At 41.3% G+C, this 25,875-nt stretch overlaps 3 protein-coding genes and 1 pseudogene across 4 annotated transcripts; 1 reads left to right on the top strand and 3 right to left on the bottom strand.

Annotated features, from left to right (window-relative positions):
- The first annotated feature begins 3,954 nt into the window (after positions 1-3,954).
- LOC141819632 (uncharacterized) lies at positions 3,955-4,831 on the top strand (annotated as a pseudogene).
- A 651-nt stretch (positions 4,832-5,482) lies between these two features.
- On the bottom strand, positions 5,483-10,311 carry LOC141819611 (1-deoxy-D-xylulose 5-phosphate reductoisomerase-like). The gene is given in 9 exon segments (XM_074706856.1): positions 5,483-5,821; positions 5,904-6,050; positions 6,161-6,282; positions 6,392-6,412; positions 6,414-6,497; positions 6,564-6,681; positions 7,639-7,706; positions 7,846-7,997; positions 10,122-10,311. Coding segments are annotated over 9 exon segments (1,071 nt in total). The 3' UTR covers positions 5,483-5,652.
- A 1,557-nt stretch (positions 10,312-11,868) lies between these two features.
- On the bottom strand, positions 11,869-14,378 carry LOC141819619 (uncharacterized). Its single transcript, XM_074706865.1, has one exon. The coding sequence runs from the start codon at positions 14,376-14,378 to the stop codon at positions 12,150-12,152; it is 2,229 nt and encodes a 742-aa protein (XP_074562966.1). The 3' UTR covers positions 11,869-12,149.
- Positions 14,379-23,624: 9,246 nt separating this feature from the next.
- On the bottom strand, positions 23,625-25,472 carry LOC141819614 (AT-hook motif nuclear-localized protein 18-like). 2 transcript variants are annotated; one of them, XM_074706860.1, is made up of 2 exons: positions 25,337-25,472; positions 23,625-25,250 (listed from the first exon to the last, which is right to left on the bottom strand). In XM_074706860.1, exon 2 carries the CDS (start codon positions 25,061-25,063, stop codon positions 24,119-24,121), a length of 945 nt encoding a protein of 314 aa, XP_074562961.1. In that variant the 5' UTR covers positions 25,064-25,250; positions 25,337-25,472; the 3' UTR covers positions 23,625-24,118. The 2 variants fall into 2 exon arrangements, with proteins under 2 accessions (XP_074562961.1, XP_074562960.1); XM_074706859.1 differs by having other exon boundaries at positions 25,330-25,472.
- Positions 25,473-25,875: the final 403 nt, after the last annotated feature.

Raw genomic sequence — 25,875 nt, forward strand, 5'->3', positions numbered from 1 at the left:
CATGTATGTACATGTCTATAAGTCTAACCAAGTCACATCATCATAATACAGAAAAGAAGCTACAAAGTACTGATACAAACAAATCAGAAGATATATGAAGACAAGATAGAGGAGATCATCGTGGGTCCGCCGGAACTTCTGCTTGATTCTTCGTCACTATCTTGTCTTCGCCTGCATAGAAAAATAAGATAAAGAGAAAGTATCATTCTTAAAATTAAAACTAATACTAAAATCTATAAATTAAATATGTAAAGACTAACCTTTTTTTTTTTGATTTGTTTATCAAAACCTGTTTAACAAAAAACAAACAGTATTATTAACAATATATAAATTATTAACTTGTAGCTGTAATAAAATGCATGTCAAATAAAAAAAATGCATACACAAAAAAACTCATGAAGGATCACCACCATCGTCGTCATCGTCGTCGTCGTCGTTATCGTCGTCGTCGTCATCACCAAGTTGCAACTGAAATGGCGCAAAATTCGTTCTTGTTGTTTTTGTAATTTTTTAATTTGATTATCTCTTTGTATCATTTCCCTCCTCTTCTGTTTGGACAGCACTTTCAATTGAATTAGATCTCTCCTGTCAAGCTTTGTATCTGTGATGTGACGGCAGGGGAGGTGGTAGAAGAGGTACCAGCAACTCTATTTAGTGATTTTTTAAGGTTTAGGGGGTTTAGGATTTTTGGGTTTATGTTTCGGATTTAGATTTTAGAAATTAGATTTTGGATTTTTAAGAGTTTATGTTTTATTGTTTAAGAGTTTACGAGTTTAGGTTTTTATGGTTTAGTGATTTTTTAAGTTTAAGAGGGTTTAGGGTTTTTGGGTTTAGGTTTAGGATTTAGGGTTTAGTGTTTAGTGTTTAGTGTTTAGGTTTGGGGCTTTAGGGTTTAGGGAGTAATTTAGTATTTACGAGGTTTACGAAGTGATAACTTGTACACTTGTCCTACCACATTTATATGATACAATAAATGGCATTTGAGGTAAAACTAACCAGATTAGTCTTTATGTATTAAATCTAACCAAATTGCAATATAAATAGCAACATTAGCACAATAAAAATACTATGTATTCTACCAAAAACCTAATATCAACCATAACATTTCTAAGCATATGAGGTAGAAACTACCTTTGATAAACATCATGAAAATTAACCTGGGAAAACCTTTTTATTACCTTTGATAAAGTGTGTTATAACCTTTTTATTTCCTTCAAGAGGACTTTTTAAAGGATTTTTTTGCAACTATTAGAGGAAAGGAAATCTATTTGCAAGGTTACATGCAGCTGGAATGCTTAATATCGAAGCAAAAGAACTACAAATATGAATTGTGTAGCCCTATGATTCAGTTTGTCACATGAATGAGTCAAACAAAGTTTGCAAAGTCAATGAAAGTGAAAGATTTTTTAAAATGAAAAAATAAGACTTTCATTTGAATGTAATTAGTTCAAAAGTTAGACAAAGCAAATCATTGTTATATAAAAAGAAGAAGTTCATTGTTATGTAAAAAAAACTTGAGAGGAATTGATTGGATATGCAAATCACTTCAAATCAAATGATGTTAAATATGATTATTAATCTTGTGAATACACACTGTTTACTAAAATTTATAGGTGGAATAAAATGTATTACAGATTATGATCTGTCAAAGTAAACTAATTCACAAATTAAGGCAAGCAAAGAGCTGTGAATTCTAGCTTATTTCTTCCATTCACAAATTAATAGGTATACAAAGCTGAGAAAGGCCAATAAGCAATAACAGCTAAATATAGGTAGTTCTATTATCAAACAAAGAACTATGCATGCCAAGGTTAATGAGGGTTAAGCGTCGTTGAAAAAGAAGATATGGTTACAAAGGTCAAGGTCTACTATCAGTCCTTACCCTCGAGCATATTACGAATAGAATAAACCTTTTGTAATTATAACGACTCTAACTAGGTTCAAAATAACAGCAGATATCAACAACAACAACAAAGACGGTACCAAGAGAAGCATCCGCCGCTTCCCTGGAGGCGATACTCACGGGGTTGGTCATTCGAGGAGGCAGGAGCACGTCGAGATCAGCGATGCGAGGCCCCAGCGAGGTCGGCGTCACCGGCCGCTTCGGTGAAATCAGCGAGGTCGGAGATCCGGCGAAATCAGCGAGATCCGGCGAGGAGAGCTTCGGTGAGGGAGAGAACCGGCGAGGAAGAGCTCCGGCGAGGGAGAGAAATCCGACGAAGGAAAGATCCGGCGAGGGAGAGAGGGAGAGATCCGGCGAGCAGCTTCGGCAGAAACTTCGCGTGGAGAAAAAGTCGGCAGAAACTTCGCGTGGAGAAGAGAGTTCGGATCTACAATTTTAGTAAGTTTTTTGGCGACGAAAACACATTCGTCGCTAGTTGCCTAATTTGGAGACGAATTGGCATGTCGTCGCCAAATTGGCGATGAATTTGGATGCAGGGGTTCTCAATCATGCCTTCCATTTTCATTGTATCAGCCGTTGGCTTAACTCGTCAAGTCTGTCCCTTGGGTAAACAATCTTGTCTCTCCCCGCTCAATCTCAGAATTTTCTGCCTACTCCATACTTTTACTGATAATACCTTTTCTTCATTACAGACAACAGCGAATGGGAGTTCCAGAAATATGGTCACTAGAATAGTCATTGCTGAGAAGGTGCTTCCAATGCAGTTTGGATCATCCAGAAGACGCCAACCTGCATTCACTTGACCTGCACTTTGTTTACAATTATGCCAACCTACTGCAAATTTCTCCAATACAAATTGGTTTTAACGCCTACTAAACAACTTGTCATGCTGTATTTGTGGTTTCATACTCTACTATTAGTCAGTACTTGTTCTGTGTGATCAATTTAATGTATTTCCCTATCTCCAGTACTTGTTAGCACCCAGTACCTATCCAACCTCGTCGATGTTTCTAGTCTGGGGATAGAAGTTCTAGAGGGAGAAGGACAAGGAAAATTGTTGGTCAATAAAACAATAGTGATTTATAATCCATTTGAATGTTCCTGATGACAAGGGCGGTCTTATGACTTTAGTTATTCTTCGATATGTTTTTTTTTCCAACGTCGCGTTGGAAAATAATCCATGCAACTGCCATCTTCCTAAGCAACTTTGGAATTTGTTGCAAAAGGTTAAATGAAGACTTATTTGAAGTCAACAATCAATTCTTTTTCCTATTTGACTTGGTCTCCTACTATTGTGATTGATCTAGTATCTAGATGGTTTCATGAATGATTTTTGTCACTATAATTTTATGTTAATATGAAGTGTGTAAATACAAGTTATATCTAACGTGATAGTAATTAAGTGAATGTTTGTCCTCGAGACATCATCAAAAATATTAAAAGGATATTATATTTTGTATTAGAAATATTTTTTATTTCAAGATAATTATTCTATAGCTATTTCAATATTATTATAACACGTATTTTGTAGATAAATAATATAATAGGATGTCTTTTTATTTTGTTTTTAATTTTTACCCATTAAATTAGAAAATTCTATCATAGTGAATTGTCCCCAGCTAATGATCTATCAAGGCACGCATGGTATCCTCGATCCGAATCAAATTATATATTCGAATAATTTAATGCTGTTTGATCAATTTCGTTATTAATTCAAATATTATTCAAAAAATTATTTACATCGAAATTAAAAACAAAAAGCTTTCCAGAAGACTAGTCACGTGATTGGGAATACGTACCCGCGAACCGAAACGTAGAACACCCACGTCTTGTGCGTCCGCACGAGCGAAGCCTCGACGACTGCAACGGCGGTCCTCACTATTAGTTTTAAACCTACCGCACGTCCATCGACGGTCCAGATTCGAGCCCTTGGACGCAGACAAATCGCATCCGACGGTTGAGAATACTGACTTACTTCCCACGCTTTCCGCCCTCTTATAAAAGTCGTCTTCATTCGTTTTCTTCTCCATCAAATCAGATCGGAAATCGAGATGGCGACGGAAAGCCTGGCGCCGGCGACGCCTCCCTACTACTCCTCGTTCCCCAGCTTCGGAAGAGCACCGTCGAGTACGAAAAGACAGCGTACGATGGCTCCGACTCCCCCACTTTCGGCGGCGCTCACCGCGTGGAGCCGCTGCCTCCGCCGGTCAAAGCCTCTGCCGACGGCGACGACGAAGAATACGACGCTTCCAGCGATGATTTCGAGTTTTCCGTCGAATCGAATGACGCTTTTGGGTTTCCTTCCGCCGACGCGGACGAGATCTTCTCCGGCGGGCGGATGCTCCCGGTCTACCCTGTCTTCAATCGCGATCTCATCCGCCGCCCGGCGGGAGCCGAGGAGCCGCGGCTGACGCGATACCCATCCGGAAGCTTCTAATCGCGGAGGAGGAGGCGGAGCGGGAGGAGTCCTCGCGGGAGCGCCCTCCGGAGCGGTGCAAGAAAAGCGCCTCCACCGGGACGCTGCGGGGTCTGCTCCGTAACTTTACGGTCGGACGGAGCCACAGCGACGGGAAGGATAAGTTCGTGTTCATCAAGGCGTCAGCGTCGGCGTCGGCGTCGGCGTCGGCGTCGGCGAAGAAGATGATCTCCAACAAGGGCGCGAAGAAGGGGCCGCGGGCGGCGGAGGCAGATGCAGTCACCGCCCAGCTTCCCTTATCTGGCAAGGGAGGAGCAAACAACAAGGCGGTGAAGGGACCGCGGCGGTCATTCTTACCGTGCAGACAGACAGGAACTACTGGGGCTGTTCGCTCCTGCCAATGCACTTACGCATAATCCCCATAAAAGAAATCCGTTTTATTATTAACAAATATCCATTATTATCTTTTTCATCTCATTTTGTAGAGAAAACAATTCTTATTGAAATTTTTTGTGTCCAAAAATCAGAAAATCTTTATAATCAACATTTTCGACCTGAAAATTCCAACAGATGAAAATAGTGGAAATATATTGATACGGCGGAACGATAATATCTCAGGTATTTTGATAACAATTCGGACTATGCCATTAATTGGAGATGTTTATGATATGGTCGGGACATTTTATGAAGGATAAAATTATAAGATTGATTCATTTTTAAGATTAAAAAATTCTAAAATTAATTCATCGAAAAGAATAAGAAAAATATTTTGAAATATTTATTAAATAAATATTTTAAAATTTTCTTAAAAAATTGTAACGTATATTTAGAATATTTCTTAAACAAATACTAATAGTTCAGAGATCAATTATTATAAAAAGGTAACTCATATTCATGGGTACACACATAAACCTAACTTACTCAAATTATTAAACTTTTTATGTCAAATTCTAACTTGAACGTCAAAGTGACTTATCGGGATCTATCTCTAGTGCCATTCTAACCCTCGTTTTTAGTATTTTTCAAATCCTCTCATCTCTCCGAGTGATTTTCTTCGAGGAGCGTGTAAATTAGCAATTCTGAATCGGCGTTTGAATCATCCACGATGTATTAGCTGAAATATATATATATATTCCTAGATACAAACTCGTATAACTCGAGAATTTCACAAGAGTTGACTAGGGAGATGGGAATAAGTCAACTGCTGAATAAGTATATAAAATACTGCAAACACAATATTTATTCATGAAAACTAAATGAGACCATTGACCCTTGGAGTTGACCACGACTTAGCTCAGAGGCCAGCAGTCAACATAAAGAAAGGAAAGGTGTCTCAAGCAGCCACAGGGCTCAAGCCAGATGAGAGCTGTAAATTGGCAGCGTAGTCCCGAGCCCAGAGATCATAATGCACGATCTCCTCCAGGGAAGGGCTGGCGACGAGTTCGTTTCTGTGAGCATCGCATGTGAGTTCCACTACCTTGAATATGTCCAGATAGTTGATTCTGCAAAGTGGACAACAGAATTTGTAGTTCTCTTCTAAAGAATGAAGCATCAAAGGAATTGAAATAAGGGAGAAGTAAGTACTCCTCATTGATGAACAGCTCCACTGCCTTCTCATTTGCAGCACTAAGGACTCCTGTCATCGTGCCCCCGGCTCGGCCAGCTGCGTAGGCAAGATCCATGGAAGGGTACTTAACGTTATCCGGAGCTTTGAAGGTCAATGAGCCTTGCCTGAGATTGCGCCAAGTGCGAATTTGCCATAAGTTTTCTAGTTTGTTCACTCAAGGATTGTATAGTCGTTCATCATGAAATGCATAACAAATTAGATTAGAATCTCATACTTGCAAAGATCCAGTCGAGGCCATGTAATCTCTGAGCAATAGATTCTGTCTGGCCATGACAATGTGTAAAGGATTGGAAGGCGCATATCAGGCCACCCTAATTGAGCCAAGACAGATGAGTCCTGCAAAGTAAACATAAATCAGTTCAGAACTATGGGTTGAATATGACAGTAGTTGTTGACAAAAATCTATAAAGAGGATCAGAGATAATGGGTTTACGATAGAATTTACCTCAGTCTCAACCATGGAGTGGGATTATCGATTGTGGATGAATCACAATCTCTATATTATCATAATCTGCTCCAAACAAGTAGTGCGCTTCGATGACTTCTAGTCCCTGTACGACGAAGAATATTCTAGTTGAATCTGAAAATGTAGGTACAAATTTTATGATAATGCTGACAATACCTTGTTGAAACAGGGTTGCAGAATCCACAGTGATCTTTTTGCCCATGTTCCAGTTTGGATGCTTCAAAGCATCAGCAACCTTCACATCTTTTAATTTTTCAACAGGCAAATCCCTATGTCAAACACCAAAGTAGATGTTTCAATAACTTACTTGACGCTAAATCAAAGGTGGAAACAGAGAATTGGATAACCGATATCTGCAAACATAAACAGTCTCGCATTCTTTTTGAGAAAGAAGGAATCAACCTCAGTTACAAGAAACTAGAATCAGACCAGCCAGTCTGACCGGAAAACACCAGGCTAAGGTCCTAGTCCATTCCGGTTCTACGAGTGGATCAGATGTGCAACTGAACCAATAAAAAACTGGTCCTAGCAGTCAATTTTTGTCACACAAGCCCAACCGGCCAGATCTGAATGACAAAACCTGGCCAGTTTTTTTTTCAGAGCTTGAATTTTCCATGCCAAGCCAAGGTGTCACTGATATGTAGCATTTTGACAGTATTTGTTTTAATAAGAGTGATAAACTTTTCGTATAAAAAATCATTTAGTTTTTATCACTATATATGGTTTAATATCTTTAAAACTTGTCTTATAATGTGAATTTCTGATGATCATATTTTAAGTACAGGTAGTAAAACTTTATGTTGAATTGAGATGTATAATTTACAAGTTATAATGTCTATTAGGTACTTAAAATTAATATTCAATCTTATCATAGATCTGATTTGAAAATTACACATTCTTAGTTTTTATTAATATCTAATTTTCAAGTTTTAAAAATGATATGTCTTTTTATATTAGCTAATTTTTAGATACTCAATTTCTGGTTATTAATTAGCTTAACCAGGTCAATTTTCAGTCCAACATGCAATTCGGCCAGGGTGACTGAGCTTCTCAAATTCAATTTATAGTTTGATTCTGATAAGTGTGGTTTAATGTAACATGATGCATAAACAATGGACTGATCATACTTATTGTCCACACGACTGTATCCCTAACCAGATAATTGTTAGCATTTTAAAGTCATTTATAAAAGATGGAAAAGGGAAGCTACTTTGCAGTTCTTATACCTGAAGGCTCCACCTGATGCAGTCAAAATTATGCGTCGAAGTGCACCCTCTGACAAGCCTTGGATACACTGAGAAAAAATGATACTTTCTGAAGATCAGGAATCTGGAAACTAAATCCAGCCTTCAATGAAAAACAGAATTTTGGAGCAAAAGGAGATGAAATCACCAACTGCTAATTGAATGAGTGATGCGTCGAGAAATGAATACCTGGAATATGGCAGAATGTTCTGAATCAGCAGGAAGAATTTTCACATTGTGTTTGTGCGCAAGTGGTAGCACAAAAGGCCCACCAGCAATAAGAGTTTCTTTATTTGCCAAGGCTATGTCTTTCCCAGCCTTAATAGCAGCAACTGTATAGGCTGATCATATAAAATTGGATTAATTTGAAGCATTAAGCTGAAACTAGAGAGAATAATTATTAGATCCAGATGCGTTTTGCATCAAAAACAATTAGCTTTTCCAATAATTTGAATGCAAAAATATAAAACGTCCATATAAAATTTCAAATAACCAAAAACATTAGGAAATTGTATGAAAAAAGAACTAGAATACTTCAAAACTATCAATCAAGATATTCTTCTTCTCCTGAATGTAGAACACTTATAAAACTAGAGCTCAAAGTTTCAGCCATTACAGGTGTCACAAGCACCATTGAAAAATGAACGCAGTGATGATAAATATGTTGGTATGCTGGATCATGTTGAACTAGCTCATTGCATATAGAGTATTCAAAGAAAGTGCATGCACATTGATTTAATATCCAACACATATTCTTTGTGTTTCTCTTGTGATGAAATCTGAAGAAGCATTTGCAACCTAATGCAAGGTCAAAGGAACAGAGCGGTAAAAGGTCACTATCAGTATTCTCAGCCAGTCTTGGTGTTCACAATCTTCTAAATTATGAAATGGTACTCAATGACCTTCTGAGAAGGAAAAGCAAATTAGTTGTTATAGGGTTGATCTACAATAAGGTAAATTTCAAAAAGATACAGTTTGACAGATCAAATACTAGTCTATCCTGTCAAGAAGAGCAGCATCAAGTCAACCGAAAAGGTTCATCGTCTAATTGTTTATTTTCAATGCCAATTTTCTTTTTGATGTTTTAAGTGGCACCATTTATTATTTCAAAACATAAACTATCATGAAATATGCATTAATTGAAATAATTGGTCGATGATTTCTTAAATTATAATAAATACTTTTTAAAGAAAAATAACTTCGTTTTTTGAAAAATAAGTCATCTTGTCACCTACTCACAAGTTCTTTATATTATCATTATTTGTGTTTTTGTCTTTCTTGCTTTTCTTTATTCTTGATTTAGCTAGATTGTTTGATTAAGTAAATCAATTTAGGTAGATTGGATAGAGGGTGCCTAAGAGGATTGACTGATTGAATTTGTCGAGTAGTACAGTTGGTTTGGGCAAATTGTGTGGGTCAATTGTTTTTTTCATTGAGTTAAACAAGTTGGATGATTTGATTATGACACTCCAGATAACACGTTTCAATTCAGTAACATGAGTTAACGATGGGGGGTGGTCCTACACGATTGGTTCCACGATCATTTGTGAGAAAATATATCGAGAAACTGTAATTGATTACTACGGGGGAGAGTGTTATCTTGGCTTCGTCAAAATTCGACTCTTGTCACTTTAGCAAGTCTACCTTGCACTAACCAATTCAACTATGCTCCAGGACAGTTAGTGATTCTTATGAGTTAAGTTGGCCCTAGCACTATGTGACTGTAAGATCAATGGTGGATTTTTTTTTAGAGTGTCGCGATTCGATTCTTGATTGGAGTATGTATATATTCTATTTGGTGAAAAAAAATTATGAGAAATAGTACGAAATACGATTACCTAGATAGATTGGACTATTATCTAGTGGAGCCACCCGATCCACGATTTTAATACTCATATGGAGTATGATGCTCTATAGTAGTGGATCGATTATGAAGGTTGATTGTTGGTGGTTTTAACGATAGTACTTTCCGGATGTATCCTGATAATCGGTGAAAAAATTTTATAAAGTCGAATCGTTCACCTCAAAATTAATCCGTTTGAATAATTAAAAATCTAAATTATATAAAAATAACAAAAGTAATTGAATCGGTCAATTATTTTTCTTGGTAAAAAAGGGAATAATTAAGAGGAACAAAACTAAATTTTTAAGCCAGTTCTCCTGGTCCTCCTCCCCTACCTTGAAGGACGGTTCATTAATGGAGGGGAGGGAGGGAAGGGAGGGAAGGGAAGGGAAGGAGTAGAAGAAAAGAGACTTTGTTTGGGAGGAAGGCAAGGGTCCAAGTTAAGGAGAGGGAGTTAAAGATATAAAATGTCAAAAATCTCCTCGATTCCATCTCTCTTCCTCCTCCGCTCCTTCGACCTCCGCCGTCCCGACCTCCGCCTCTTCCCCTCCGCCGCACCAGCGGATTCCCTCGCCGCCTCTTCCTCAGAGAACTTCAGCAAAGTCTAGATGCAAGATAGAACATGCACGCACGCGATTGTCGCCGTCTCCAATTGCAAAGGTCTGCGCAGAGCGCGAGGAAGAACACAGAAAGGCGCACAACCCTACCACCATGGACACAACCGCAGTACGGCGACAAAGCCTAGCGTAACCGGCGAAGTTGCGGCGGTGCATGACGGCGCCAGCGGCGCCGGAGGCGGAGAGGACGAGCATCCAGTTTCCCCCGTCCAGCAGCCTTCGAATTTGGACGCATCCACGATGACATAGCTCTTGAACACCGTAGAAACGAGGAAGGGGATGGGTAAAACTGGAATAAACATGTTTCCCCTTCCTTACACTCCGATTTGGGGTGTAAGAAAATCTGCTTATTCAAGAGCACGGAAGGGGAAGCTTTCCCCTTCTTTCCCCTTCCCTTCCTTATCTCACCTCTTCCCAAACACAGGGAAAATTTGTTTTTCCCCTTCCTTACCTTTCCCTCCCCTTCCCTCACCCCCTCCCAAACTTTTATGGATAGTAAACACAATAATATTTTCAGAAATGAGAGAAGATGTACTAAAACTGTAACATGTTCCTTTCATAAGAAACAAAGATTTCATAATGGCGCAGTATGTAGCCAAGTATCAAGTGGCATACGACTACTCCAGAAAAAAAAACAAGAGCTGGTGCAAATCACAGATCAGCATGGAAGATGGGAATAAAAAGCCACACTGGAGACACCAGATATGGCTTTGCAAGAGTCGAGCAGTGTACGGCTAAACAGCAAAGATATCCTGTAAGGGTCGAGCTAGCAAGCATCAAGACCGGGTTTCTCCTACAGAAAAATCTCAAGAACAGACAATAAACTTTTAATTATATATATTAGCTAGCATCAGAATACCTGTTGGATCCGCACTTATGCCTAGTTTACTTTAGAGGACGGATTTAAAAAGTTTTTACTTCTAGTAAATCTTCACTTGCCACCTCTTACTTCTACTGAGTTTAATTTTAACCTCCATTGGCCATTTTCCTAGAGCTCCTCATATTCTTGTTGGCTTGCGTTAAGATTTTGGTGCAACATGAGTTCAGATTTCCTACAGATTTCAACCATGGTAAGTTTTGGGAACGGCGGACGCTGCGGGCGTTGAGGACGCTGCGGACGCTGTGGACGCTGCCGACGAAGGACAAACATGACCCGCCTCCTGCGCCTCTGTTTGGTTTGAGGAGCTCAAGCTGTGGACTGTGGTACTTCTATTGGGCTCCTCCTCAAGTTCGTCGCTATCCTGCTCTTCCTCTATGTCACCGTGGCCATCGTCGTCTGGTACAACATCCACATGATCTGCTTTATTGTGGTCGATTTTCGTCTTCGTCGCTGTTCGCGGAGGGGCTTTGATTAAGGGGTTTTTTTTTCCTTCATTTTTTCCCCCTCTCTCCGGGCTCTCCGCGGGATTCGTTTCTCTTCTTTTGTTTCTCTTCCTTAGTTCAAAAAATTTGTTTTCCATAGGGATTCCTCCTCGATCGGTACCTCGAAACAGAGCATTAATGCTTTGAATCATCATTTAGATAATAGATTAGTTAAAGTATAGCTAACAGTTTGGATATGAATACCGCACGCAAAGAACAAGCACATTACTGAATTCAAGCATCATTCGACGAACACAATTGCTCAGTTCTATACTGGAAATAAGCAATTCAACATAATAGTTGGATCGAAAAGATGTAAGAAAGATCAGGAAGAAAAACAATGATCGACTGTAAATATAAAAGGAAAAAAAAGAAAGAAGAAGATGACACTGATAAAATATCTCCCTCTATTATAAACATCTCTATCTAACAAACACAGAGATTGCCTGAAACCCCATCAGCTTCCAAGGATAACAATGACGATGATGATGAATAAATATTTAATATTTTAAATATCTTTTGCTGCTACTCCCACCCCAAAGAAAATATCGAGCAGGTGTTAATCAAAGCTTAGAGAATCCAAACAAAGAATCAGCATTCCTACGATCCTAATCTACACTCAGTTGCTAGAGATCGAGAGAGGAATTGAATTCCGAGGGAGATCGACGTTATTACGCTGATGATGAGGCCTCCACGAACTCACTGACAACGTCGTCGTCGTCGTCGACCATTTTGAGGAGCTCTGCGTCCTTTTCCTCCTCGGTGGCGAAGTCTCTCCTCCCGATCTTGGAGTGCGCCGTGAGGAAAGCGATCTTTTGCGCTGCAGGAGACAGCGCGTGCGCGCACATCCACTGCTTAAAGGTGGAGTTGCGTTTGAGGCCGCCGGAAGTGGCATGCAGGAAGATGAGCCGCACGGCTACTTGCTGCAGGCATTTGAACTCGCTGAGGCAGGTTTCCCAGACGAGGCGGCGGCTCTGCGGGTTGACGATCCTCATCTTCCCCGTCGATGGGTCGTGGTGCTTCACCTGCACCGCCTGGGCGTAGAGCGGATCCAACCCCTCCGACCTCCACTTCATTAGCTCCATGAGCACAATGTGGGCGTCCTGGGGCGACACCAGCCGCGTGATGAACTGGTCCACGTCCTTTTCCTGCTCCGGCGACAAGCGGCTGAACGGCGGGAGGTACTTGCCGCTCGTGTTCTTGACCAGAAACAGGGGATCCAACACGAACGCCGCGGACCAAGCCGGGCCGTAGTTCTTCTGGAACCTTTTCTCGATCAAATTCTCGACCAGAAAGCCGTCGAAGTTACTGAACTTAGCGCGCCATTCTCTAACCTTGGAGCGCAGCTCATCCCACAGAGGTAAGCATTGCCCGATTAGCGGCAGTTCTGTCTCGATTTCTCTGGCTATAGATTTCACCAGCGTGACCAGCGAGTGAACCGCTTCAAGCTCGGTCCAAAATCTGCCGTCCTGAATCAGCTCCGCCATGTCTTTGGCAATTGGCTCCTCGGCGCTGATGAGCTTGTAGTCCTCGTCGAGAACCGCCATTTGGATCGGGCGCACGAAGTCCATGACGTCCTCCAACACGGCGAAGTAGGCGGGGAAGTCGGTTGGTTTGTAGCTGCTGCCAGTGGGGGAAGTGCGGCTTCGAAGGAGGCGCGTGTGGCCGTGCTCTTCGAGCTGATACTTGTGGAAGATGCTTAGGACTCGAGAATGGGTGTTAATGAAGTTGCCTAGCTTCGAGCAATTGGCCGACGCTCGAGCGAAGGTTGGAAGATACCGCGCGAAGTCCACAAGTAGGCTGTTGAATGCTTCGAGTTGGCAGGAAATGTTCACCATCCTTCGGCTACGGCCCTCGAGGTTGCGAAGGGCCTTGGTGCCGAAGCGGTCGGCAACGATGCCGGCGCAGCGGTCGGAACGGTCGTTGCTAAGTTTGATGACGGCGTCCCAGAGGAGCTCCTCGGCGTAGTCAGAAGTAGTCCCCCCGGTGGTGAGCAGCGTCCGATGGAATAATGTGGTCCCATTGGGGAGGTTCACGGCGAAGCTCACCATTGTATGCTCAGACGAGGTTGACGATGGCTTCCATCCATTGGAAGCAAGCTGGAAGAAAGCGGCATCACGAATTCTGGCCTCAAACTCCGACAGGACCTCCTGGTATCGAGCATCAAGGAAAGAGAAAACGAGCTGGCGAGAGGGGATCGAGGAAAGGCCGACCTGGTTGAGAAAAGATTGGAACTTTGGGTGATCAAGGGCGGAGGGAGAGACTGCACCGGCGCATTCGAAGACCCAGTCGGCGACCAGAGCGAGAGCAGAGTCGGCCTGGGGCTTGGGGAGGGTGGCGGGGGAAATCATGGGACTTTTAAGCTTCTTGACGCTGTCCTCCAGCCTGGCCAGCGCGACGAGGTCCTCCTTCCCGCCGGAGAGTAAAAGCGGTGGTTTGGACTGATGGGGTGCCCCCGCGTCAGCCCGCTGCCGGATGAGGAGGCGGTGTGGGCGAACACGAGGGAACGCCGGGGGTAGGGAGGAGATAGGAACGGGATCGACGGGGGCCGCAAGGGAAGCAGCGGGGTCGGAAGCGGCGGTGGAGGAGGGGGAGAAGAAGTTGGGGCACGCGCCGCGTTTGAGGTGCTCTGAGGCGGTGCGCGAGGGGTTCGAAGCGGAGAACAAGGAGGCGCAGAGAGCGCAGCGTAGCTTCGCGGCGGAGGGGTACGCCGCCCCGGCGGCCGTGACCAGGATGGGCTCCAGGTGGGTCCAATACCACGCGCCCTTTCCCTTTGTCGCCTTGCTCCGCACCGCCAGCAGCCGCTCGTACCGCTTCCTCGCCGCCCGCGCCGTCAAGTCCTCCCCTGCCGCCGCAGCCGCTCCTTCCCCTCCCGCCGACTCCTTCGCCCCCGCCTCCATCCAAATCAATAACCCGAGCACTCAATCTCCCTTGAACAAATCCCTCCACCAACCGCCGCCGCCGCCAAAAGCATAAAAGAAAGATCAACCTTTCCCACGGCAATATTTATGAAATCCCACAAACAAATCCTCCTCCTCCTCCTCCCATGCGTTGAACATGAAACTCCATATCACAAGGTTACAACTTTCCTAGTTTAAGCATGGGATAATGAGCTTTTAGCCGTCTGCATCATATCTCCACTCCCCTTTCCGCCTCTGCACATCACAAAAGGGGATGCATCCCAATCACTCGCCGCAAATAATGCATCGAGACGACTGTGAACTCCTTCGCCCAGCACAATAAGCACCTTGTACTGCAGTGTCAGAGAGAAGTAGATATATATCAGATATTAGTCAGCCAGACGAAGAAGAAGAAGAAGAAGAAGAAGGGAGAAGAAGGGGAAAAGAAGAAAGGTGAGGTAGGAAATTTAAGGCCATGTGGCGATCATTTTCGAGACTGTAGAAGAGGGGAAGTTTTGACTCGTCTAGTAAGACGAATGCCTCGGCAAACATAGAGAGCGTATTGAAGTTGAAGACTGATGGTGGTAGTGGTAGTAGGTAAGTGACCAGCCTAGCTTCGGTACTGCATGCACCAGATGCACTAAGGCAGACGTACGATTACAAAGTTTTAAACAGAAGTGGCGAAGTCTCCAGCATCAAAGATTTGCAGCGGTCGAACACGCACTAGATTCGCACACCTGCGCCGGGCTTCTGGCACCTATAACTCGATGAGTTTTGCTTGGGCCAGCCAGACATGGAGGTGTTGTTAATGGAGAGGCTACAAACAGGTTTATGATTCGCGAACTCAGTTTGGACTCGGGTTATGCCTTCGTCTCTTTGGTGGTCTAACACTACGCTAATGTGTTCCAACGCGTGTGAAATTGGTGATTTATTCTTGTTCTTGTGCGTATAGAACTTTAAGACTTCCTTGATTATTGTCGCACTTCTTTTATAATATAATTCAATCAAGCTAAGAACATTTTGCAACACAAGATCCACGCTTTCATTGATATTAGCTGCTAACAACTAGTTGTCGATATGTTAGCATTTTCTCGTGTGGTAATTATTGCGTATTGAGTGATAAGCTCTATGAACCCTTTTTTAAAAATTAAAAACATAGAAAAGATGCTAATAAAAATACGTCACCTTACATAATTATTCGGACAAAACTCTAAATACTTGAATTATTAAAATATATATATATATATATTATCTCTAATTGATGTGTCAATTATAACGACCGATTACAGATCCATACTCTGTACCTAGACCATTAGCTTCCATTCCTTTTTCTTTTTTTTCCTTTTCCTTTCTTTCTCTTTTCATATTTTTCTCTGATAATAATAAAAACATGAGGGAGGATCAAATTCAAACGATGGCCTAAACATCGAGTTACACGTGTAGTGACAAAAAGCAATTTGGAATTGCAATCGATATGAACCCACGAATACAATATTATTTTTTTTCTCAGTAAAAGTAGAATAAAGCCATCCTACTTTTTGAATAAAAATACTTGACACGTCCATAAAAGGAATCCGCCACTGCATGTGTCAAGTCCCCATAGGCGCGTGCCGCTGGCGTAGACCAAACCAGACCAAATTTCCTGATACACTCGGAAAAAAAGGCCAAGCTTGTTGTACCTACTCTGTGGAATAATTGTAATTGTAATTGAAATAAATACACTTTGTTTTGATTTATTGGTGTGTGATTAATTTGAGCGTTGAAGAAAAATATTTTTTTTTAAAAAATGGAAGAATAGGAACAGTACGTCACCAAATACGAAGACAAATACATGAATGATGTGGACGGGCACACATCTATTTTTTCGTCAAATGAATCGATCGTTTTCGTGATTCATTTGTTGGATTGTATGCTACACTATGACAATGACTAAAGTGGTCAAACATGTCCTATTATTTGTCATAAAAAAAATCCATTTGCAATATTTTAGCAAATTGTTGTGTTAGATCTTGCATAGGCTATGGCTGTCAATTGTCGTCGCGGATTGCATTTTAAATGAAAATGGGGTTGTCATCATTACGTCAGATGTAATAACAATAAAATGAATATTGCATATGATATAATAGACATCATGACAATGATAAGTAAAGTCCATGGTATTGATAAAATGGACATCACATTTACATGGCATATATCACAATAATATATAAAATAATAAATAAAGTTAATTATGTGTGTACAACTATTACAAATGTTAAAAGTTTCTATGGTAACTTCCTGTTATTCTCTAAGTACGTATGTCATTTGGTTAGATAGAAAATATACTAAGAGAAATTCTTAACGATGTTACACTAAGAGTATCTAATTCATCTATACAGTATAAAATCCATGATGTTGGGACTATGACAACATAGATAATTTAAGATCGAAATCAACTATAATAATACTCTCACAAAAACATGTATAATATTAGCTCCCACACCATTAGTCTATTGATCAAGTCTGAGATCAAGGGATGGATTGATTGGGTCAAGTCATCTTCTGGGTTGAACCTTGTCATCTTCTGTCTGACCCAGATTGGATCTTGGTGAATCGAGTTATGGCGAGTAGGCTTCTGGCTAGTTGGACTCTAGTAGATTGTCTTCTGACAAGTAATCAGCTTATGCTAGGTCAGTTTCTATTGAATCAGCTTTTGACAAGTGGAGTTGGTGAGTCGGTTTCTGCCGAACAAGCCATGACAAGTAGAATCGACTTTACTTAAAGAGACTAATAGGAGATTAAAAGGGGGTCAAGATGTACCTTGATATGATCCCTTCGATACTCAAGTCAGATTCTGAAAGAAAGAGTTGGAATAAGAAGAGTCAAAAAGAATAGTGAGGTCAATTGAATCATACATACCCTTTCGGTGGTACCATTACCTTATGTAGGGGGTGAAGAGATGACTTTGTTGCGTCCTTTTACGAAGGCTATTAGTAGCCTACAGTAACGACTGTGTTCTTTAAGAAGGCTGCTTGCAACTGTAGCAGCTGTTATAATGGTTGTGTCCTTTTAGGAAGGTGACTGACAATTTACTATAAAGGTTGCATCCTTTTAGAAAGCGGCTAGCAACCTACTATAACGGTTGCGTTCTTTTAGGAAGACAATTGGTTACCTACTATGACTATTGTGTCCTTTTCAGAAGGTGACTGACATCTTGCTAGTGTGGTCAAATGGTCAACCCATGGCTAGGAAATCCACATGGCGGGACAAGTCAATCCATCAAAAATCCATCGTATGACGGGGCAGACCAACCCACCATCTTGGCGGGCTAGGAAATCTTCAACCCGACTCAAAGTGGATTATGGGTTAGGTGGGTCAACCCACGGGTATATAAGACAAGACGAGATTTTAATTTTGAAAATGTTAAAATAAATATAGCAATCGATTGTCAAGAAGTAGCAATTGATTACTAAATCCTAAGCTACAAAATTTAGGATTTAAAGGAGGTTTACTTATATAGCAATCGATTGTTATGTGACAACAATCAATTGCTGAAATGCAGCAATCAATTAGTAAATCATGTCAGGCAAACAAAAGCTTTCAAAATCGACTGGTCAGTTTGATTAGAAGCAAGCAATCAATTGTTATGTCTCAGCAATCAATTGCTAGGGTAAAAATAGTCGTTTATAGGTATAAACAGTTGAATTACAGTATGACAATAGATTGGTAAAGGTAAGCAATTGATTACTAGGTGAAAATCAACTTGAATGCATATAAAAGTGGGTTTCGAGGTCATTTAAAAGAGCTGGTTCTTGAGAGGTTGAAGATGAAGTGTTATTACATTTCCCACCACCAAGAGGCATTTCAAAGCAATATACTTGCATTCTTGTTTTCTTATTGTGTTCTTATAAGAACAAGGTGTAAGAGGCTTCTTTGCCTCCAAAAGGTATTCTAAATTGAAAAGGATAGTGGGGTAGTTGTTAGACTAGGCCTTAGACGTAGTTGCCTTGGAAGGCGGTGAACTAAGTAAAACTAAGTGTGTTAGCGTTTTTGCATTGGGTGTTGAGTTTGTTTCAAGTTTTTGCTGCACATTCAAACGACGAGCACTCAATATTAAAACAAAGCAATCGAAGTTATTCTCCCCCCTCTACCACACACGGATCCTAACAACTCTATCACTACCAGAGAAAATGTGGGTGGCGACTTTGTCCCGGACAAAAGAAATATGATCTAGCAAATAAGTGTTTCGAGGCAAACTTTGATTAAAAGATATAATTCAAAGAATTGCATAAAATTAGACAACATCTTGACTTGAATATAATAAAACCACAAGATACCCAACACCTAGACGCAATAATATCGAAGGTGGAAGGCGTTCCAAGGTTGTCGATTCTCATTCTTCTTGCAAAATTACTCCCCCAGGTACCTCTCTTTCACCCAAAGCAGATCTGTGCGGTCCTTGGCTACCTAGTTGATTGCTCATAGATAAAATCAATTTGATTCGGTCTGAGATTAAAGGATGGGTTGACCAAGGCCAACCAACAACTGCTAAAGCAGACTCTAAGTAACCTTTTTCTGAATCAACTTTTGCAAGTCAGCTTTTGGCGGGTCAGCCTCTGGCAGATTGTCTTCTACTGAATCGGCTTCTGCCAAGTCGATTTCTGTCGAGTAGGCTTCTAACAAGTAGAGCCCTGGTGAGTCAACTTCTGACAGGTCAAATCATGGCAAGTAGAGTCAGATTTGCTGAAAGAGACTAATAGGAGATTAGAAGGAGTCAACACACCTTAACATGACCCCTCCGATGTTCAAATCAGATATGGAAAAAATAGTTGGAAAAAAAGAGTAAAAAAATAATAAAGTCTACTGAATCTTACGCTGTCTGAAAACGGCGTTTACACTGAAATCCCCATTTCCAAAACGCTGGGAAACGTTTCCATCCGTAGAAACTTCAACCTCGCGGTGACCTTATCGTCCTCTTACCGTGGCGACGAGGAGGGGACAACGAGGCAGGTGCACACCTCCCCGACCACGTCGGCGAGCGTCTCCGAGCTCCTCCGCCAGCTTGGGGAGCTGGAGCGGAGCGTCGTGGCCTGGAGCAGGGGCGGCGAGAGGAGGCAGAGCCGCGGAGTCGAGGACAACGTGAGGGGCACGGAGGACCCGCTGGAGGAATTCCGGCGCTCAATGTTGCACATGATCGTGGAGAAGGAGATCGTGTGCCCCCACGGGCGGGAGCAACTGGTCAGGGCATGGGAGCTTGCAGCATGAGGTAGGCGGTTCGAAGGCTCATGGCGCACATGCGATAACATCAAAATGTGTCATGTTTCCAAATCCTTCAACCACTATGCCCTGGCCAGTCCCGCATTCACCGTGATTTACCTCCTCACAGATGGTCGGGGGGCCGATCGTGTGGGGCCGCTAGGTTGGCGGATTCCAACCTTTTGCAGCGTGGAGAAGGAGATCGTGGGCGCGTGGCGCGGAGCTGCAGGAGCTGCTCCGCCACTTCCTGGCGCTGAACTCGCTGCTGTAGGTCTTTGACGTTTCCAAAATCTGAAAACTTCAACTATTGTCATTTCTCGTTTCCGGTTATGTGTTTCCCGTTTCTTGTCTCCAAGTTTCCAGACAGCATAGACTGAATCACACATACCCCTTTAGTGGTGTCACCGTTACCTTAGGGGGTGAATAGATGACTTTGTTCCATCTTTTGAAGAAGATGAGTAACAGCCTACTAGCCTACTGTAACGATTGCATTCTTTTTGGAAGGCAACTGACAAGCTATTATAATGATTGTATCTTTTTAGCAAGCAGGCTAACAGCCTACTATAACGATTGCGTCCTTTTAAGAAGACCTTCAGTAATCTACTATATAATAACTACGTCCTTTTAGGAAGCAATTTGTTAATATTCATCAACAAAATTTATAAATAAACATATTCACAAAAATATAGTAATTTATAAAAATTCCACAATTTAAAATTATTTATAATAGGTTAAAGATAAAAATTAATATAAATTTCATGTATTAAATAAATATTTAACCTACGTTATAAGGACAGCACTATTATTAGTTGAGCTAGAAAAAAAAGAAACCTCGATACGATTTTTAATAAATAACTTGAATAATAAAATAAAAAAGTTTTAACACAATTAAATTCGACTTGGCTTTTACACCTTTAGGCCTCGCTAGAGGGGACAAGTAGACAATACCATAATATCATTAATTATTGCTAGCAATACAACTCAAATTCAAGGTTAGATGGGGGTGCACACTTGTAATTAGGTATCAAAATACAATAAAAATAAATACAAAATAAAATAGCTTACTAAAGTTAAGATTTTATATGATTTAGAGACCTCACTTCTACTCAATGAGTTATGATGTGTCTAATGCATCATTGGTGGAATTCAACCCATGAGATTTTAATTACGATGATAGCATTCCAAGATGTTGTTGATCTTGACACAATGAGATTTTAATCAGGATTTCTCTCAATAGAATATTAATCTTATCTCTTCCTAAATATAATTAAATGAAAGATTAGAGATTATAAATCAAAGCCTTTTTTTAATCCTTGGCCAAGCACTTGTATTTGTTTAGGCCCTTATCATTTGAGCACAAGAAAAATGAGAGTATTATGTCTTCAAAAGTTTTTAAAGATTTTATATACAAAGGATTGTAACATTCAATTATTAAATACTTTTTGTCAACCAAGTCACACCTTCTTCAATCGACCATACATGATTGGAATGTTGAAATCTCAATGGTAATTTATTAGTTGATTGACCTATGTCATTGAGTTAATTAATAATTATCTAATCAATTAGACAATTGTTAATGACCACGCCACCTAAGCAATTATAGACTTAATTATACAAATTAACCCAAAATAAATCCAAGATTATAAGCACATAAACATAATTTAGGGTCCACATATCTTTAAATTAAATCTTTAGGTGCTCCTTAGAGCTACCTATCCTCAAGACCTTGGAGCAATCTCTTGATTTGGACTACCTACTCTTGAGGCCTTTATGATACCTTTCCTTGAATTATCTAAGCATCCGAGCACCCCCTTAATTTATGCTACCTACCCAACATCAAATACACTTAAATTGTATTATTAAATTATTAATTCCTAATAAAAATGAATCTTTTTAATAACTTCATAAAATCCACATGATTATTTAAAAATAAAAATAAAAATAAATTGACAAATTATTCACAATGATATTTTTTAGTATGATTGAAATTGTTTATGAGATATGGTCCTTCCTTCTTTTTTTTTCTTTTTTTCCTACATCATCGGCTTTGGAAATTCAATCCACACAAGAGACGACAAAATTCAGCATCATCGTCAAATGATATCACCATCCTTTTTTTCAGCGTAAAATGTCTCTCTCGTGAACAACATAATTGCAAGCCTTAAACCGAAATTGATAATGAGCGAGCATGGCGTGCACAGATCATACTGCCAAATTATGAGTAGAACAAAACAGTCCTGCCAGACCTAATCAACTCCAAATTCACCAGCTAAAAGGAACTGCTTGATTATATTAATCGCATTAGCACCATATTCACACACACATTACATGCATCTCGATGATGTCACTAAATCCATAAGCTGATTTGTTTCCCCTTAAAAAAACAACATAATTGTTCATAATATCAGTGATCATGCAAGAGGCAGCTGCATGCACTTAACTCTGCAGCAGTGCGTGGACAGATAACCGATGATGTGACACTCCATTCACTTCATTTATTATCATACCATGATTTACACATCCACTTTCTAAGATCCTCTACCTTTCGGGAACAGTGATGTGAAGGTAATTTGGAAGGAAGGAAGGGGAGAGCAAGAACACATGCACTCGCTATGAAGTTACTGGGCGTGGATGCCGAAACAGAGCGTGCACATTTAATTCCAACGACACCGTCTGTCGCTCCCACTTGGAGTTTAACTCACAATGCAGAAATCCAACCAAATATTTAATTGGGCCTACAGAATGCCGTCGTTGTTGGGCCTCAGCCCACATCGAGCCCAAATTGTCCAGCCGGCCTCTCTCTTTGTGCATGCCATCAATATAATCACCAGAATAATGTAACCAACCATTCATTGATTTTACTAAGTAGAATCTATTTTAGATGTCGTATGTTAAGCAGTGTTTATAAGCCTAAATGAACGACTAATGTTGAAAATTGAGGCCAAATTGTTTAGTTTTGTACTCATAAACAGATGTTTTCTTGATGTTTAATTTAAACTTGATATCGGCATGTTTGATATATACGCATTAAAATAAATATAATTTGCAAATGGTTCGTTTATAAATGAGTTGATCTTTTTAATTAAACTGATTAAATAGACTAGAAACGGATCATGTAATGTATATAACCCATGTAACTAGATGGACTATAAATAGCTCGTGTGATCATACGTGACTTGATTATTTTAATAAATTAAAACAAATTAGATGCAAAAATATTATTTTAAATTATATAAAATTTATATTATTCATATAATTATATTATTATTATATGTCTATTTTAAAAATATAACCTACAATAATTAAATTAAATATGCATCGCCTCATATACTAAATCACAGCCTTATACAATAAATATATATATTAGAATGTTAATTATGTACAGCCTTATATACTGTGTGTGTGAGCCTTATACAATAAATATATATATTATGAATGTTAATAATGTACATGACTTATATGCCTTATATATTGTGTGTGTGCTCTTCAGTAAGTCTGCTCCAGAAGAGTATACGATATATTATAATATATTGTATACTCTGGCTCCATATATTTATAACCTGTAAATTTTCAATTTATTGTTATTAAAATGTTTAAGTCGGAACTAATGAGACCTTGAGATTCATAGTTATATGATTAACTCTCCGCTGTAATTAAAACTATCTATGGAGATGTCCAATTACATGCATCTTCCATTCAACTGCAACCATCTTCGCATTTCGCAATACATTCTATATTATCGACTACCCCCACTAATAATCAGTTTTTAGGAGCAAACGCTCTACTGATAAAGTTTCCACAACGTATAATTCAAAAAAATACCACATGAATGTACACAGATACATGATGATCGAGCATCTTGCTCCGATCCATTAGAATAATATTGGATAATGAGCAGCTTTAAGCGGTCTCATGAAAGGGCATGCATGAGAGACCATAATTATGCATGAAGACTTCGAGAAAGTGGCAGAGGAGACAGCCAAAGTACACATTGTTCAACGTCCTTTTCACAGTTAACTTACTCACTTCTCTTCCATCTTCGACATGTCCAGGTGCGTGGAGCTACATACACGTTGAGGAAAGCAACGCGTTGCTGCATGCTCTATAAAGATATATGTAACCCCATTGCATGTATATTATCCAGAAGTAGCTTAATTAGCTTAATTACCATGCATCAAATCAAGAAGAAAGTTAGACTCTAATTAATTAAGAGTTCATAGAATAATGTACAAGGCATAATGTAATTGTCCAAATCAGAGAAACAAAAGAGGGAGAAACTTGAAAACAAAACCAAGAAATTAACAGGCACGAGATGCAGTAGTTGAAACGGAAAAGAAGAAGAAGAAGAAGAAAATAAGCTTGAACACATGAGATATCATTCAGGCTGCATTCTCTCACAAATTAGCTTCGGAGCTGAAGAAGCAAGAAGCTAGTTAATTAATTTGATCTACCGATCGAGTTCAGTTAATTACGATCGAAAATGGCGATATGCATGTGTACTGTCATCAGAAGATTGGGCGTCCGTCGCTGCCGCCGCCGCCGGTGGCCCAGCTGTAGGCGTCGGCAGGCAATTGCACATTGTTGAGCAGGTTCGCAGGAAGTCCGTGGAGAAGGGAAGGGTTTCCGTCAAGTAACTGCTGCTGGTGAGGCGGCGGCGATTGCCCCACCATTGCGGCCGGCGACCCCAGCCCACCGCCCAGTTGCTGCCCCTGCAGTGCCTCCTCCTCCTCCTCCAGCGGCAGCCGCTCGTACGCCGCGTTCCCAAACGAGGCAGCCATTATGATGACTGGGCCTGACGCTATGAGCGCCCCTACCACGGTCCCGCCGACCACCTGCCCCTGCCCGCCCGCCAGGTAGATCGCCAGCCCGCTCGCGGCGGGTGGAGCCGGCAGGGGGAGGAACGACCCCGACATCGACAGGATCTCGAAACGGCCGTGCAGATTCACCACCGCACTCCCGGCCGTGCCGGGCTGCTGCAGAGTGACGTTAACCACCGCTCCGCTGCCGCTCAGCACGCAGATGCCGCGCTGCCGGCGGCGCGCGAATTCAGAGACGCTCTCCACGATGTCGCAGCCCCCGGCGACCTCCATCACGTGCGACCGCAGCGCGTTGGCGCTGTCGCGCGTGATGATGATCGGAGGCTTCGGCTTGTTCTTGGACCCCGCTGGGCGGCCGCGGGGGCGACGCATGATCTCGCTGCCGCCCTCCCCCGCTGAGGTAGTGGGGAGCAGCTCCTTGGATTCGCCGCCGCCACCGTTATAATTGGAGTTCGCGCCTTTGTCGCCTATTTCTTCGTCCAGATCGCGCTTCTTGCCTCGGTGGAGCCTGGGGATGCCGTTGTTGTCGTCTTCAATCTTGAGCTGCTGCTGTTCAAGTTGTTGAAAGTGGTGGAGGGGTTGGAATTCCCGGGTGTGGAAGGGAGGAGGAAGATGGTGCGTAATTGGATCCATCACGACCCCCTACTTCGCTAGTTCCCTTTGCTTACAGGTGTAACAACGCACAGGAAATGGAACAGTCCAGTCGAAGAAGGTTTGGAGATCAAGGAAAACAAGTTCAGTGCCTGCTAGGCGCAGAAAAGATGAGGTTGAAACGAAAAGGAATTCGGTGTCTTGTCTCTCCTTTTCCTTGCAACCTTATCTAAGATATGCATATAAAATAGAGTTTTATAGTAATCAAAAGCTGCTAAAATGGAATTGCTGAAAGATGTGCAACTTACTCCCGACCATTTTTAGCTCGGATCTGTGTTTGTTCATCGACGGTGGTGGCTCGGTAGAGGTGGTTTTGGGCGGAGGAGGAGGAGAGACTGGGAGGAGGGCGGGTTAGGGTTAGCGCTGTAGCTGGTCAAAAAGGACGAGAGGAGACATGAAATGGATGATGATGATCGCCACGGTATGACACAACCAAGTAGGCGGTGGATGGGTGTGGCCCACCACTGTCTCTCTCATTATATTATATTTCATGCATTTTTTTCAATCGATCCTTCCTTTTTCTTCCCCCTCTATCTCTCGTCCTCGACTCCCCAACTCAGAATTTTTTTTCTGCTCTCTTTCCTGCATTTCTTCCGTCACTGCTCCTTCTGCCCTTCTCTCTCTCTCCATGACATAATTGGTGTTTCCGGGCCACTCTCTGTCAAGGTCAGGTTAAACCTACGTGTTTCTCCAAAAGCTCAGGTTAGACAAGGCCAGTAGTTATCCGTATAATTAAATCCACTGTCCCTAAGATTCTGCGAGCGAATGCCCAAACCCTACGCTGAACCGCATCA

This window comes from Curcuma longa, unplaced genomic scaffold (assembly GCF_044706935.1).
Source record: "Curcuma longa cultivar G26 ecotype Majalengka, Jawa Barat unplaced genomic scaffold, ITB_CL_G26_1.1 contig_9927, whole genome shotgun sequence".
Taxonomy (NCBI): Eukaryota; Viridiplantae; Streptophyta; class Magnoliopsida; order Zingiberales; family Zingiberaceae; genus Curcuma; species Curcuma longa.